The sequence below is a fragment of the Lathyrus oleraceus genome, chromosome 7, assembly GCF_024323335.1.
Source record: "Lathyrus oleraceus cultivar Zhongwan6 chromosome 7, CAAS_Psat_ZW6_1.0, whole genome shotgun sequence".
NCBI classification, from domain to species: domain Eukaryota; kingdom Viridiplantae; phylum Streptophyta; class Magnoliopsida; order Fabales; family Fabaceae; genus Lathyrus; species Lathyrus oleraceus.
Window position 1 is genome coordinate 530,571,939 of NC_066585.1, and position 13,320 is coordinate 530,585,258.

At 31.1% G+C, this 13,320-nt stretch overlaps 1 protein-coding gene across 1 annotated transcript; it reads right to left on the bottom strand.

Annotated features, from left to right (window-relative positions):
* Positions 1 to 1,095: 1,095 nt before the first annotated feature.
* On the bottom strand, positions 1,096 to 3,634 carry LOC127100334 (uncharacterized). Its single transcript, XM_051037464.1, has 3 exons — positions 2,892 to 3,634; positions 1,934 to 2,668; positions 1,096 to 1,458 (listed from the first exon to the last, which is right to left on the bottom strand). Exons 1-3 carry the CDS (start codon positions 3,549 to 3,551, stop codon positions 1,357 to 1,359), a joined length of 1,497 nt encoding a protein of 498 aa, XP_050893421.1. The 5' UTR covers positions 3,552 to 3,634; the 3' UTR covers positions 1,096 to 1,356.
* Between the last annotated feature and the right edge of the window lie 9,686 nt (positions 3,635 to 13,320).

A 13,320-nucleotide genomic window follows, 5' to 3' on the forward strand; every position in this document is an offset into this window, starting at 1 on the left:
AAGAAAATAAAATTTAAAATAAATTTAAATCATTTTCTAAAACATTGACAAGTGTGTATTCTTGTTTTTTTCGTTTTCAAAGCATTATTCTTTATTTTATATATGTATATTTTGTTTTAAATTATTTTTATGTTTTTCTCTTATATTAAAGAAATATAAAATATAAATAGTAAAAATTAATTTTAAAATATAAATTTTAAATAAAATATACAAATACACATAAATTTAAAATAAATAAATATCAACATTCATACACTTAAAAACAATCAACAATTACTATACTTTAAAAAAAAGTAAAAAAAAATAAAAAAAAATCACATGGATTTAAAAAAAAATCACATTATCTACCAAATAAACAATTATGAAGATTCTATAATTATTACGTCATCCAATAAATCAAAAAAAATATAATCTAAGAAAATAAAATAAATTTATTAACACATAAATTTATCAGTCAAATCAGATTTATAAAATAGCCTATAAAAAGAAGAAAAAAAACATAGGATAGACTTCAGGCAAGACTTAGACATTTTTTTAAGTCTTGTCTAAACTTATCGTTTATAATCTCTAATACTTTTTCCATTTCATAAAAACTATCTTATTTGAATTATGTGCGATTTTTAAAAAAATAATTCAATATCTTAATTTTAATAATAAATTTAGTATTATTTACTAAAATATCTTTATTAATAAAGTTGTTGAGCAAAATAAAAGTTAAAAATAAAGATATAGTAGAAGAAAAGAATAATAAATGTTATATTTATATTATAAAAGAATAATTATTTTAAATTTTTTTTTTACAAATAAGACACTTTTATAAGATGGAAAGGGAAATAAGTAATGAAAGGAAATGTAACTTATACCTTAATTTTAACTGATTCAAATAATAAAATTTTATACTATTTCATCCCATTTTATACCACTTCATTTCATCACTTCTATAGACCCAAATCTTAAAAAAGGAAAATGGATGACGTGCCTAATGTGTTAGATGAATGTCTTAGAGTGTAATCTTGCATTTCTCAACAAAGTAATTTTAAACAGGGACCATGATAAAAGAATTTAATATAATAAGCTCTAGGGGACAAGAGAAGATAAAATAATAAGTTATAAGATTACATAGCTATATGCTTTAGCTCCCAATTTTCAGTTCAAAATTTCACAAGTTACTGTGAATAAATATGCTTAGCTTATTGCTCCAAAACTAATCTATGATCATCAAAGACAACTAGACTTTGTCAAATACTAACTGGTTTTATTTAAATATAGCCTCTCCAGTTTAATATAAGAACACATTTAATTTAATACATTACTCTCTAGCACATAAAACATTCATAGTTCAGAAAACTGATCAATTCAATCACTATCTTCTTCTTTTGGCCTCAAGAGAAGGTGGAACAAGCCTTCTGTCAAAGCTTCTTTAGAAGAAACCAAAGAAGCTCCCAACAGGTTCAATGCCTAGCATCATAACAGATAATTAAAATCATTCTTCATGATATAATCATTATTTGCACTATTTGCATGATAAGATGAAATCATTATTTTAAATTGCGGTTCAAAATCGCAATTGCAAACACAACATCGCTGATGCAGTAGTCTCTATAATTGCATCATACCACAATTGCGGTATTATTTAAAAACATGCATTCTTCGATACTAGAAACTGCATCAGATAAATTTGTCTAATTTTTTAAAAATATTTTCGTAAAAAAATTCAAATTTTAAAACTCAAAACTCAATTTATTTATGAAAAATATACGTTTGTGTTCTATTAGTCTTGTTTTACGTTGTATTTCAAATCTTAATCAAAATTCACGCTGCAATGGAACAATGTTCATCACAGCAACCCTAATGACCTAATCGCAACACCTACGTCTACATCTATAAGCGCAATTTAAAACCATTGATAAAATAAAATAATAATGATTCTTACCTCGGTTTCTCCGATGCTCACTACATGCTCCTCCAAATCATCCAAAGAAACATTCATCTTATGCAAAAATGAAATACTTGAACTATTTGCCAATGGTGTAACTTGCAAATCATCCCACACAACAAAAAGTGATGGCCTCTTCACAAATCCCAAAGCAGATTCAGTTCTACCATAAGCTGATCTTGGATCAAAAAGCTTCATTGCTTCTGGATTTTTCACACCACTTTTTTTCTTTGAAATCACTCCATTCACATTAGAATAACATATATGATTTTTAACCACACCTTTACCATACCAATAACTTGGAGTTTTCTCTTCATAAATATTTATTAGTGGTTGCTTCTTACAACCAAATTGAGAAGCCACTTTTGGATTTGGTAATGGATTACCTAGTAGAGGCTTTATGAGCCATGATGGATTGAACTCTTTCACACTTTTGTGCAAATTTTCCATGCTTCGTAGAGAAAAATCTCCATCCAATTGTTCTAGAATAGATCCAATTGGTGTTGTGAGGAAACTCAAGAGAAAATCAACAAAATCTCCCTCAGCTTCAGCATAGAGTATCTTCTTCTTTGATTTTCTCACCATTAGTTTGAGTTTTATGTTAGTCCATTTTTCAACTTTTGGTCCTTGTTTTGGTGAGAATCTGTGCATCTTTTTACATTCTTTATTTGCCAAAAATATGTCAGTGAGAGGAGAGTTTGAGATTAATGATTGCTTTAGCAAGTCCAAAATCTGAAATGTTAAAAATAACATATAAGTATATTATCGATAACACAGACACAGACACAGTAGGTAGCAGACATGACACCAAAACTGATACATCGACATCAGTAACAATTTAAAAAATGAATAAATCGAATATAACCACATATATTAGTATCGGACACCAGACACGTTTTTGTTCAAAAGTGTCGAGGTTACTGAGTATGTTAATAATTCATCGAAGAAATATTACCTCTTTCAAGCCAACATTCAAGGAAATTTGTTTAAACTTGTTCAAATTCTTGTAACCAAGTTGGAGGAGTTGTTGAACCGAGTTACCAGGAGAGTTTTGCAACACTTTCAAATCATCAAAAATCAAATACAAACTTCCCTTCTTAACAAAAACACCATCACCCAACCCCTCTTCACCAAAATCTCCATGCAACTTCATTTCTTTGTCCATCAATTTCCCACAATAGCAACAACTAGCACCAACAAAAGTACTCAAAAACCAATCACTCCCTCTATTACACCTTCCACACATGAAGTACTTAGTGGATTCTGAATCATCTAAATTCAACTTCAACTTCTTGCAAAGAGCCTCGCAAGGGTTGCGCGGACGAAGCAACATTGTCTTGCAAATATTGTTCCAGAAAACACCATCACTAAAATTTTCAACACTCTTGTAAAGATTGTGGATGCAACCAAATGTATCTTGTGGTTGATCATTAATTTCATGTATATGATCGTGTTGATTATTGGACACAAGCCTAATGATAGTTCCTAATGGAAGTGTGAGAAAACTAAACAAAATGTCTACTAAGTCACTTTTTGATTCTGCTACAACTACACGGTTTTTTTCTTTGTCAACCAAAAGTCTCAAAGGGAATTTTGGTTCTTGAATGGAAGCCATAAAAAAAAAGTAAACAAGGTTAAGTGAGAATTTTGATTATCTCTTGTGGTGTTGTTTTTGTTTTTCACATGTCATTTAATTGATTCATAGCATGTTGTTGTTATTAATGATGTTGTGTTTGGAGTTAAATAGTGAAAATAAAATGAGAAATTTCCTTCAAGATTGGACAGTGTCATTGTTTTTGTTTTTTATGGGAGAAAAGACAAAGGGTTTATTTGTTTTTTTGCGTAAGTGTTGGAATAGTGAATTTCACACAATTTTCGGATTTGTTTTTGTCGAAAAGCACTTGGAAACTTACATGACATTTCCTATTTTAACATTTCTTTTATAAACTTATCATGAAATTTAACATTGTTGCATTTCCCTTTTCTATTGTAACACATGATTAAGTGTAGTTTTGTAAAATTACTTTTTATTAAAAATAAATTGAATGTTAAGAGATTTAAATATTTAAATATATTAATTTAGAATTTCGTTGAACAACAAATATGAGTTTATAAACAATTGTAAAGATAAAAACTCCATATATTAAGTTAGAGGAAATTCTTAATATGAAATTGATTTTAGTTGTGAATATTTAAACATATTGAATCAATTCTACACTTCTAAATTAAATTTTTACTTTTTTATAAAATAAATTTATGACAACATTGGAAACTATATCCTCTTTATTACAACTTTTTTTAAAATAACTTTTGATAATTTTTTTTTTTTAAAGTATTATGGCTTCAGGATAATAGACGATTACTATGACATTGTGATAAGAGGCAATTACTATAGTTTTATGATAGTAGACGATTTCACAAAATTTATTTGGACTATATTTTTAGCTCACAATGGAGAAACTTTTAAAAAAATTGTCCGATTTTCCAAGCTGGACCAAAACCAATCAAATTTTAAAATAATTTTTGTATGAAGTGATCATGGTGGTGAATTTGTTAATCACCACTTTAAATATTTTTGCTATGAAAAAGGTATAACCCGCAACTTCTCATGTTCTCACACTCCATAATAGAATGGTGTTGTAGAACGTAAAAATCGTAATTTAGAAGAATCAACACAAACTATGATAAGTCAGATGAGTTTATCTAAATACTTTTGGACAGCTGCGGTTAACACTACATGACACGTCTTAAACAGGGTGGTCATTAACCATATCATAAAGAAGACTCCATATAATGGTAAAGACAAGTATGGTAAGTTATATGTCAAATCTGATGAGAAAATATTCTTGGGTATTCTTCATCTAGTAAAGCATGTATGGCTTTCAATAATGGAAACTCTATTGCTGAAGAGTATGTGCATGTAACTTTTGATGAAACCAAATCCAAAGAGACAGGAAGAGGTATTTCTTCTATTTTTGATGTTTTAGGTAAAATCATGGAAGATTTAGTTAAAGATGTCATTTCAAAAGTGGATTCTCCTAAAAATGAGGACATTAAAGATGATAACGATGAAAGAAAACAAGAGGATGACAAACAAAACACCTCAATTAAATTTCCTCAAGATTGAGTTGTTGTGAAAGACCATTTGTTGGATAATATTCTAAGAGACATAAAAATGGGTGTAAGCATGTGTTCTCAAGTTAATAATTTATGAAATTATTAGGTTTTCATTTCATTGATTGAACCCAAAAAAATATCATTGATGCTTTGAGTGATGAATGTTGGTTCTTTGCTATGTAAGAAGAGTTCAATCAATTTAAAAGAGATGATGTATGTGATCCCATTCCACGTCCTTAAAATAAAACAATCTTAGGCACTAGATGAGTTTTTTTTAACAAGTTTGATGAGAGTGACATAATTACATGAAAAAAAGCATGAGTGATGGAAAAAGTATATAGTCAAGCTGAAGGGATGGCTATGAGGAAACATATGATCTTGTAGCTCGTCTAGAAGCGATTTGATTTCTTTTGGTATTTGCATGCTCCCTTGATTTTAAATTATATTAGATGGAAGTTAATTTCACATTTCTAAATGGTTTTATAAATGAAGATGTATATGTCTCTCAACCTCCCAAATATGAGGATCACGAAAATGTTGACCTAGTTTTTAAACTAAAAATGATTATTTATGGTCTCTAACAAACTCCTAAAGCTTGGTATGAGCACTTTAGTGACTTATTACTAAAGAAAGAATTAATGGAGGTAACTTAGACACTATTTTGTTTATAAAGTGTAAAAGATTGCATATTCTTTTAGTTCAGATTTTTAGACGATATTATTTTTGGTTATACTAATGAGTCTTTATGAAAAAAAATTGTGTCATGCAGGGAGAATTTGAGATAGAACTCAAATATTTCTAGGGCTTAAAAATCAAGCAAACAGAAAAAGGCATATTCATTAGCCAAACAAAGTATTGTTCGGGGATACTCAAAAAGTATGACATGAAAGATTCCAAATCCATATCTACACCAATGGCTTCGAATATTTGAATTGATAAAGATGAAAAAGTATTGGAGATCGAGATCACCCAATATAGAGGAATATAAGGATACCTTCTTTATTTATAGTCAAGCCTACCTAATATTATGTTTAATGTGTGTATATGTGCTAGATTTCAAGCTTCCCCACAGGAATCCCACTTTAAGAACGTTAAAAGTATTTTAAGGTTTCTAAATGGAACCTCAAACCATGTTTTATTGTTTCCCAAAGGAAGTGAACATAACTTAATAGGCTTATCTGATTTTGATTTTGCGAGGTGCAAATCAGATAGGAAAAGTATTATAGTACTTGTCACCTATTTGGAAAAAAAATTCTTTCTTGGCACAGCAAGAAGCAACAATATAATGTTGAGGCTGAATATGTAGCTGTTGGCAACTGTTGTGCACAAGTCCCTATGATTTCAAACTTGGTTGTGTTTCAATTAAGTGCAATAACACTAGTATGATTAGTCTTACTACGAATCCAGCTTTACACTCCCGCACAAAGCATATGTAGATTAGGCACAATTTTTTTAGGGATCAAGTTGAAAAGGGTGATGTAATTTTTGAATATGTGGACACCTGTCGCGTCGCAAAAAATACAGAGTCGCCACTAGATTTTATTTATTCCAAAGGAAAGGGAAAATAGCGATAAAACCCCAAAAGAATAATCTTCGTAACCAAGAGAGGATTCAGAAGTCGGTTATGCAAGGGCAAGATATTAGCACCCCTCACATCAGTTATACTCAACAGGAACCACTATGATTGTTCTTCATGCGTATGGATGTTGTTATCTTAAGGTTACTTGCTATCAATTAATGCAGAGAAATATAAGTTTTATATTAGTGTGAAAAAGAAAATAATTATTAATGTGTTCGCCAATGATTCAATCTCTTGTACCTCTGTATCCTCATTCGTGCAATAAGGAATAAGAAAGTCAGATCTTCGTAGTTCCGATCATAAAATGAAGCATTTGTTATTTGTTTTTATTGGACAATGTTAATGTTAACGTTCACGTTCTAGCGGTCAACTTTGCTTGTATGCTCACGCATGAGAGGCTTAAGTGTTTGTTTGTTTATGGTAGAATGGATGCGCTTGGATCATATTCTAGCAGTTAAAAATTACTTGTTCGTACCACGGTTAATGGAGGCTAAAACTTTGTTTGTACCACGGTAGAATGGAAGTAACATATTCTTTCTGAAAAGGTTTTGAAATTCCTAAAGCGGAAAATTGGATTTGATTGGTAGTTGTTGATTTTAGTACGGAGACAAGTATTATACCACAAGCTAAGTACGATCGACAATCTGAATACTTTGGAGCTGAGAGGAGAGTTCCATCCTAACCCCATTTTTTCATCCAAAAGAGTTTTGATTATGAAATGGTTTGGAGAGTTTAATCATTAGTACTTAGAGGGAGACGAGTATCTAATCATTGGCTAAGTACGACCAATAATTAGAGTACTCGAGAGTTGAGGGGACAGTGGCATCTTAACTACTATGTTTCTCTCTCAGAACATCATATTGAACTTATTTTACTATCAAGTGATTTGAGGAGGAGGTCAAGTAATCGGGCCACAGGCTAGGTACGGTCGACAATCCAAGTACTTGAGTTGTGCACAAGTACATACACCTCACTTTTACCTTCCAGTTTATTGAGAAAATATTTTGAAAAGACATTTGACATTGGATCAAACGTTTGGATTTTTTAATCAAAAAGTGTGTGAAGAAATAGATAAAGATGGGTGTAGAAGTAGAAAAGAATGGAAGAATGGAATGGATAATTATGGTGAGATACTTGACGTTGGATCAAGAATTCGCGTTGCTTTGAAGTGAGTTTGATTTGGAAAAAACACTTGACATTGGATCAAGTGTATTTTTTGTCTTTTGAAAAAGATATTTTTATCATTTTATTTTATCTTTTTTAATTAGCATGTAATGGGAAGCATTAAAGGAAAATAAACCTAAGCTATTATACTTTCATGGGAGTATGGGGCATATGACCCACAATGGGGGAACGATACCAAACAATACAAGGAATGGGAAATGGAATCATACAAGTTTACAAATCAATACCATGCCTAAAACCAAAATCAAGGCCAAAAGTTATTTACCAAAATTATTCTACATTTACCATTCATTCTACCTTTAGACAAGGTAAATTGGAAAAGAAAGTGATTTGAAATATTTGGTTTGGATCAACAAGTACATGTCATAGTTATTTGTTATAGTAAAAATAAAAAGGAAAACACATTGCAAAAAAATTGATACTGTAGTAAAAAGAGATACAGATCAAACATAATGCAATAGAAAAGGAAAGAATTCAAATTCACTACCAAACAAGATGCATAATGGAGCAGTGCAGTATTTCACCAAATTGCAAAAACACAATAGACACAAATTTGATTCCACAACATTTTTTCATTTGTATCAACACAACTCATATCCCTTGACCTAATCCTAACAAACCTTACACCATTCCCACTATAAATATATGCTCATATTAGAAGAGAAGAGGCAAAGAGAAACCCTAACAGCCACTAACTGGGAATACACCAAGCAACTTACTGTAAATTAAGAACAGAGAAAATCCACAGTGAGATCATAAAGAAACTCTAACCGCCAACTCTACACACTACCTAATACAAAAAAAAAGTTTTAAACAATAGAGAAACTTGTGGAGGAATCCGCACAACATATCAGGAAAAACAGCATCAGGAACATATAGTTTTCACACGAAAAGAAACATCCATGATTCATCACAAATCTTGACAAAAAAAGTGGATTTTGCAATGTCGTCCCCGTCGATTAGAGGTAGTTACCTCCGTTTCCATTTCTTTTTGTTTCACTTTGACATCATAGATTTGCATCCCCTTGCTTGTTTCTCTATGTTTGCTTGCTGATTGATGAACGATTAAATATGAGTAGGCCATTGTGTAGGAGTATAGTTGTTTTTGTGATGTCTTCCGATCGGTTTTCTCTGGCTGATGGGTTTGGATGTCACGTTTGAGATGAGAGAGATGAAGGGAGCGTCTCACTCAATCTCATTTTGCTCTTTCACGTGTTAACCTTTTTCAGATTTGTTTTTTTAATAAAAAAGAATAATATCGTGATGGTAATAGTGTGTGACAAGCCTGCCACTTGTCTTGGCCTGATTTGGCAGTTTTTGAGCCTGTGTTACTCAAGGAGGCATCCACCCATTTTCTCTTCCTTTGCAATCTAGGGTTTCCTCTTAGGCTTAGTTAGGCCTTCACCCAAGTCCAACAGTAACCCACTGTTTTTTTAACACCACCGTCTGTTTGTTTTTTGTCTTTTATTACTACTATTTCTTTGCTTTTCTAAATAAATAGGATATGTCATCTTTAATTAAAAATCCAGTTTTAAAAAAGAGAGATGTTTATTTGTTTATTTTTTATTTTTTAGGTTTAGATATGTATACTTAATTTTTTATAATATTCAAAAAAAAAAAGTTTCTAATGTCTAAAATCATTAATAATAATTTTACCCTGGATATATTAACAAATATTTAAAAAAAATTGTCTTTTATTTTGTGATTTATTTTATTTTATTTTGTTCATATTTATTCATGTTGATTGTTTAACTTTTATATTTATTATTATTTATTTATTTGCATTATTTTCCATTGACGAAATGTACCCCCCCCCCCCCCATCCCTTTGATTGTAATTTGTATTTATTTATTTTTATCTTCTTGCCATTAGTTAGACCAATTAACCATCTAAACAAAATAAAATGAAATCAACATTTCAAAAACGATAAAAAATACTTGATCAACATCAACTTCACCATTCTACTCAAAACATTTTCAAACCCTAAAACCAATTCAAACCATTTTCATAACTAAATTGGAAGGAAAAGACTACATGGGTGAAAGGTTCAATCGTAGTCCTGAATGTTAGGCCCAAGTTTTAAGAGCTTGCAAGCCATAAGTGTTCGCATTCTCTTCAAGATAATTGTAAATATTCAAACCCCTTTCTTAACAAAATTGAAAGAAAAAGACTACCTAGGTGAAAGGTCCAGTCGTAGTCTGGAATACTAGGCCAAAGTTGTAAGAGCTTGCAAGCCCTAAGTGTTCGTCTTTCAAACCAAAAAACATCAAACACATTTAAACCTTTTTTGACAAAATATTCAAAACCTTTTCACAAACGAAAGATATTTCATCTCGAGATGATGCAAAATAATGTTTCGTCCACAACTGTTGAGTTGAGATAAGTGACGTTTTACCGTGAATGTTGATAAGTAGAAATCCATTCAATGTGATGGAAACGCCCGCTCCTCACCTGTTTTTCGTAAAATAATATTTTCCATCGGCTAATACAAGATAGCTTTCGCTAAAATCGACCAACAAACAAACGTTTTCTACCCCAAACTACGTAAGTCTTGAGTTCTCTATTGCACTCGGAGATACGTAAGAGCGAGATTCAGAATCTCTTCAGGAACCCTAATAAAAAAATATACTTTTTTATCCTATTCCTTTCCTTTTAATAACTCGAGAAGCATAACATCTCAAAAGCTAACACTAACGTGCATAACTAACTAAACAGTTCCCGTTGAGTACAACGGACGTGTGGGGTGCTAATATCTTCCCCTTGCATAATCGACTCCCGAACCTTGATTTGGTTACGACGACTATAATCGTTATCGTTCTTTTAGGGATTTTATCGAAATTTTCCCTTTCTCTCTTTAGGAACAAATAAAATCTAGTGGTGACTCTGTTAACTCCATCCCGTGAGCATGCGATTATGTTTTGTGAGTGTCATGTTCTTATTTTTTGAGGTAAGATATTGTTTACATCAAATGAGGATATCCATTGAAAGGATGTGTCCAAGAGAAGCTTTGACATTTAAAGAGGATGTTCAACTGCTGAAGGAAGTCATTGTGAAATACAATTAAAATCTTGAGAGATCTCCATGTTTGTTGATGACATGTCAAACAATATGGTGGAGTATGTTGTTCATCGCATACAGTCTGATTTTGAGTTGAGCATGGCATAAGGTGTTACCTACCTGTCTTATTTCATGTAAAGCAAATGAAGGATCATACTTTTGATTCCCAAGGTTTCATACTAGAAGTTGCACTCGACTATTTTAGAGTAACCAAATTCTCAATAAGGCTGCCAAAGATGGTAGTGGGGATGTCAACGAGGACATGACTGACAACATGGATGACATTGGTGACTGAGTTTCTAACTCAATGGAAGGATGAGCAGGTTGGATGATCACTGCATTTTGATGCACCTTCTTCTACTATTGTTCTTTTTTTTGGATTTTTTTGAGAATATAAAAATAGAAAATAAATAAAATAAAATAGAAAAATAAGGAATTTGCGATTTTGAGGGTCAAAATCCCTTAGAAATATCTTCAAAGGGAGTACTATTTCTTGAATTTTTTCTGATTTTATAGAGAGAAAAAATTGAAGCAATTAAGAATAGTAGCTTACAGAGTCACCTGATAGGCTGTTGGGATAGTTACACCATTATACTGACCCCCTAAAAATCAACAAACAAACAAACAAAAAACAAAACAAAACAATATGCTAACAAGACTCTAATCTAGGATTCTAAAATTAGTTAATATTATCAAAGAGTCTCTGGCAACGGCGTCAATTTGATCCACTGTCGCACACGGGTCAAAAACGAGTTTAAAAGTTTAGTAAAACGGAAGCGACACTCGAATGTCGTATCACAAGGACTCTTGATTGTTGTAACCAAATGAATGAAAAGGGGGGGGGGGGTTAAGGTTCAAAACTTAAATCGAAGATGATTAAAGCAAAATTGATAAATAAGTTAATCTACTTTATCGATTTTTGACTTATCATCGATTCTTATAATTTCAATTCCCTAGCGGATTCGATCCCATTCGATTACAATATCCACAGATAAGCGCAATTGACATTATATGATGTATGTTCCTAATTTCTGAATTAAGTAAACAATTTAAGCAGACGCGAATTAAGCAAACATGACTTAATCAAACACGATAACGAAAAAGCTACACTATCGTGATTATAGTTAAGGATCATACAAACAATCAAATTTAATCAACTTTATCCTATAAGAAACAATCGAATTAAGTAAACGGAAGTAATCGAATTAAGTAAACGAGTTTATAGGAAGAATTGAAAAGAAATCAAAATTAAACTGAAATTAATAAAAACCTCAAAGTGGAATTCGAATACAACAGATAAACTCTTTGGGAATTAGCTCTCCATGATATTCATATGCCTTATTCTCTATTTCATGAATGTTGGATCTCTCAATCCTAAAACTACTAAGTTGTTTAAATAGAGTAGGGGAATTCGAGTCTAATAGCAACCGACCCGAAAAAATACAAAATTGGCCCAAAAACTAAGTATTTTCTTAAGTCTGAAACTAAAACAAATTATTCGACCCTTCTTAACTCCGATTTAGCTTCTGACTTCAACATGAAACGTTTAGCTTAACCTCTCATCTTTTCAACACCTATTAGAACGCATTAATTTGATTCTCGTAGCTCAAGTTATGATCTTCATAGTGATAAGGTATCAAATAACTATTTATGCTAAAAATAAAGTACGAAAATAAAATAAAGCCAAAAATAAACTTAAATATAAAAACACACTAAAATAGTAAAAATAATAGAATAAAGTATAGATTTGCCTAATTACAATAATAGACGAAGATGCATCAAAATACATTTATCAAATTCCCCCACACTTGAACTTTTGCACTCCGAGCAAAATTATAAATTCAAAACTCAAAATAGAAAAAATAAGAACAAACAAAATATACAATTCCAAAGGTTATCAAGATACAAGGTGCAGACAAAATTCTAAGTCTATGCTTCAAGAAAATGACATTAGTAAGTAACTTTTTTGTGACATTCAAAGCAAATATGAAAAACAGATTACCAAAGAGTACATCAAAAACAGCAAGATCCTCACAAGATAAAATTCACTCAACTCTCAAGTGTTTAGGTAGACTATTTACACTCAAAGCACATCATAAAATAAAGTACTATCATAAGCTTGAAAAAACTCTAACATCCATAATTGAATTACATGCACATAAAGATCAAAAGAACTTTTATTCGGTTGTAATTTGGCCAGGGTATGGGTGAGATAAATCCTAAGGGGTACTAGGCTAAGATTCAAAGGGAGAAAAGAGACATGAAAGAACTTGCGGGAGTTGAACTATATTCATCCACTTTCAAACAACAATTTTTCCACTATTTTTCTTCTCTTTTATCTTTTTATTCTCTTTTTTTCCAAAAGGAAAATGTAATGACATCCTTTTTTTCTTTTTCCACCTTTTTTTAAATATTTTTCTTCTTCTTTTTCTACTATTTTTTTTTC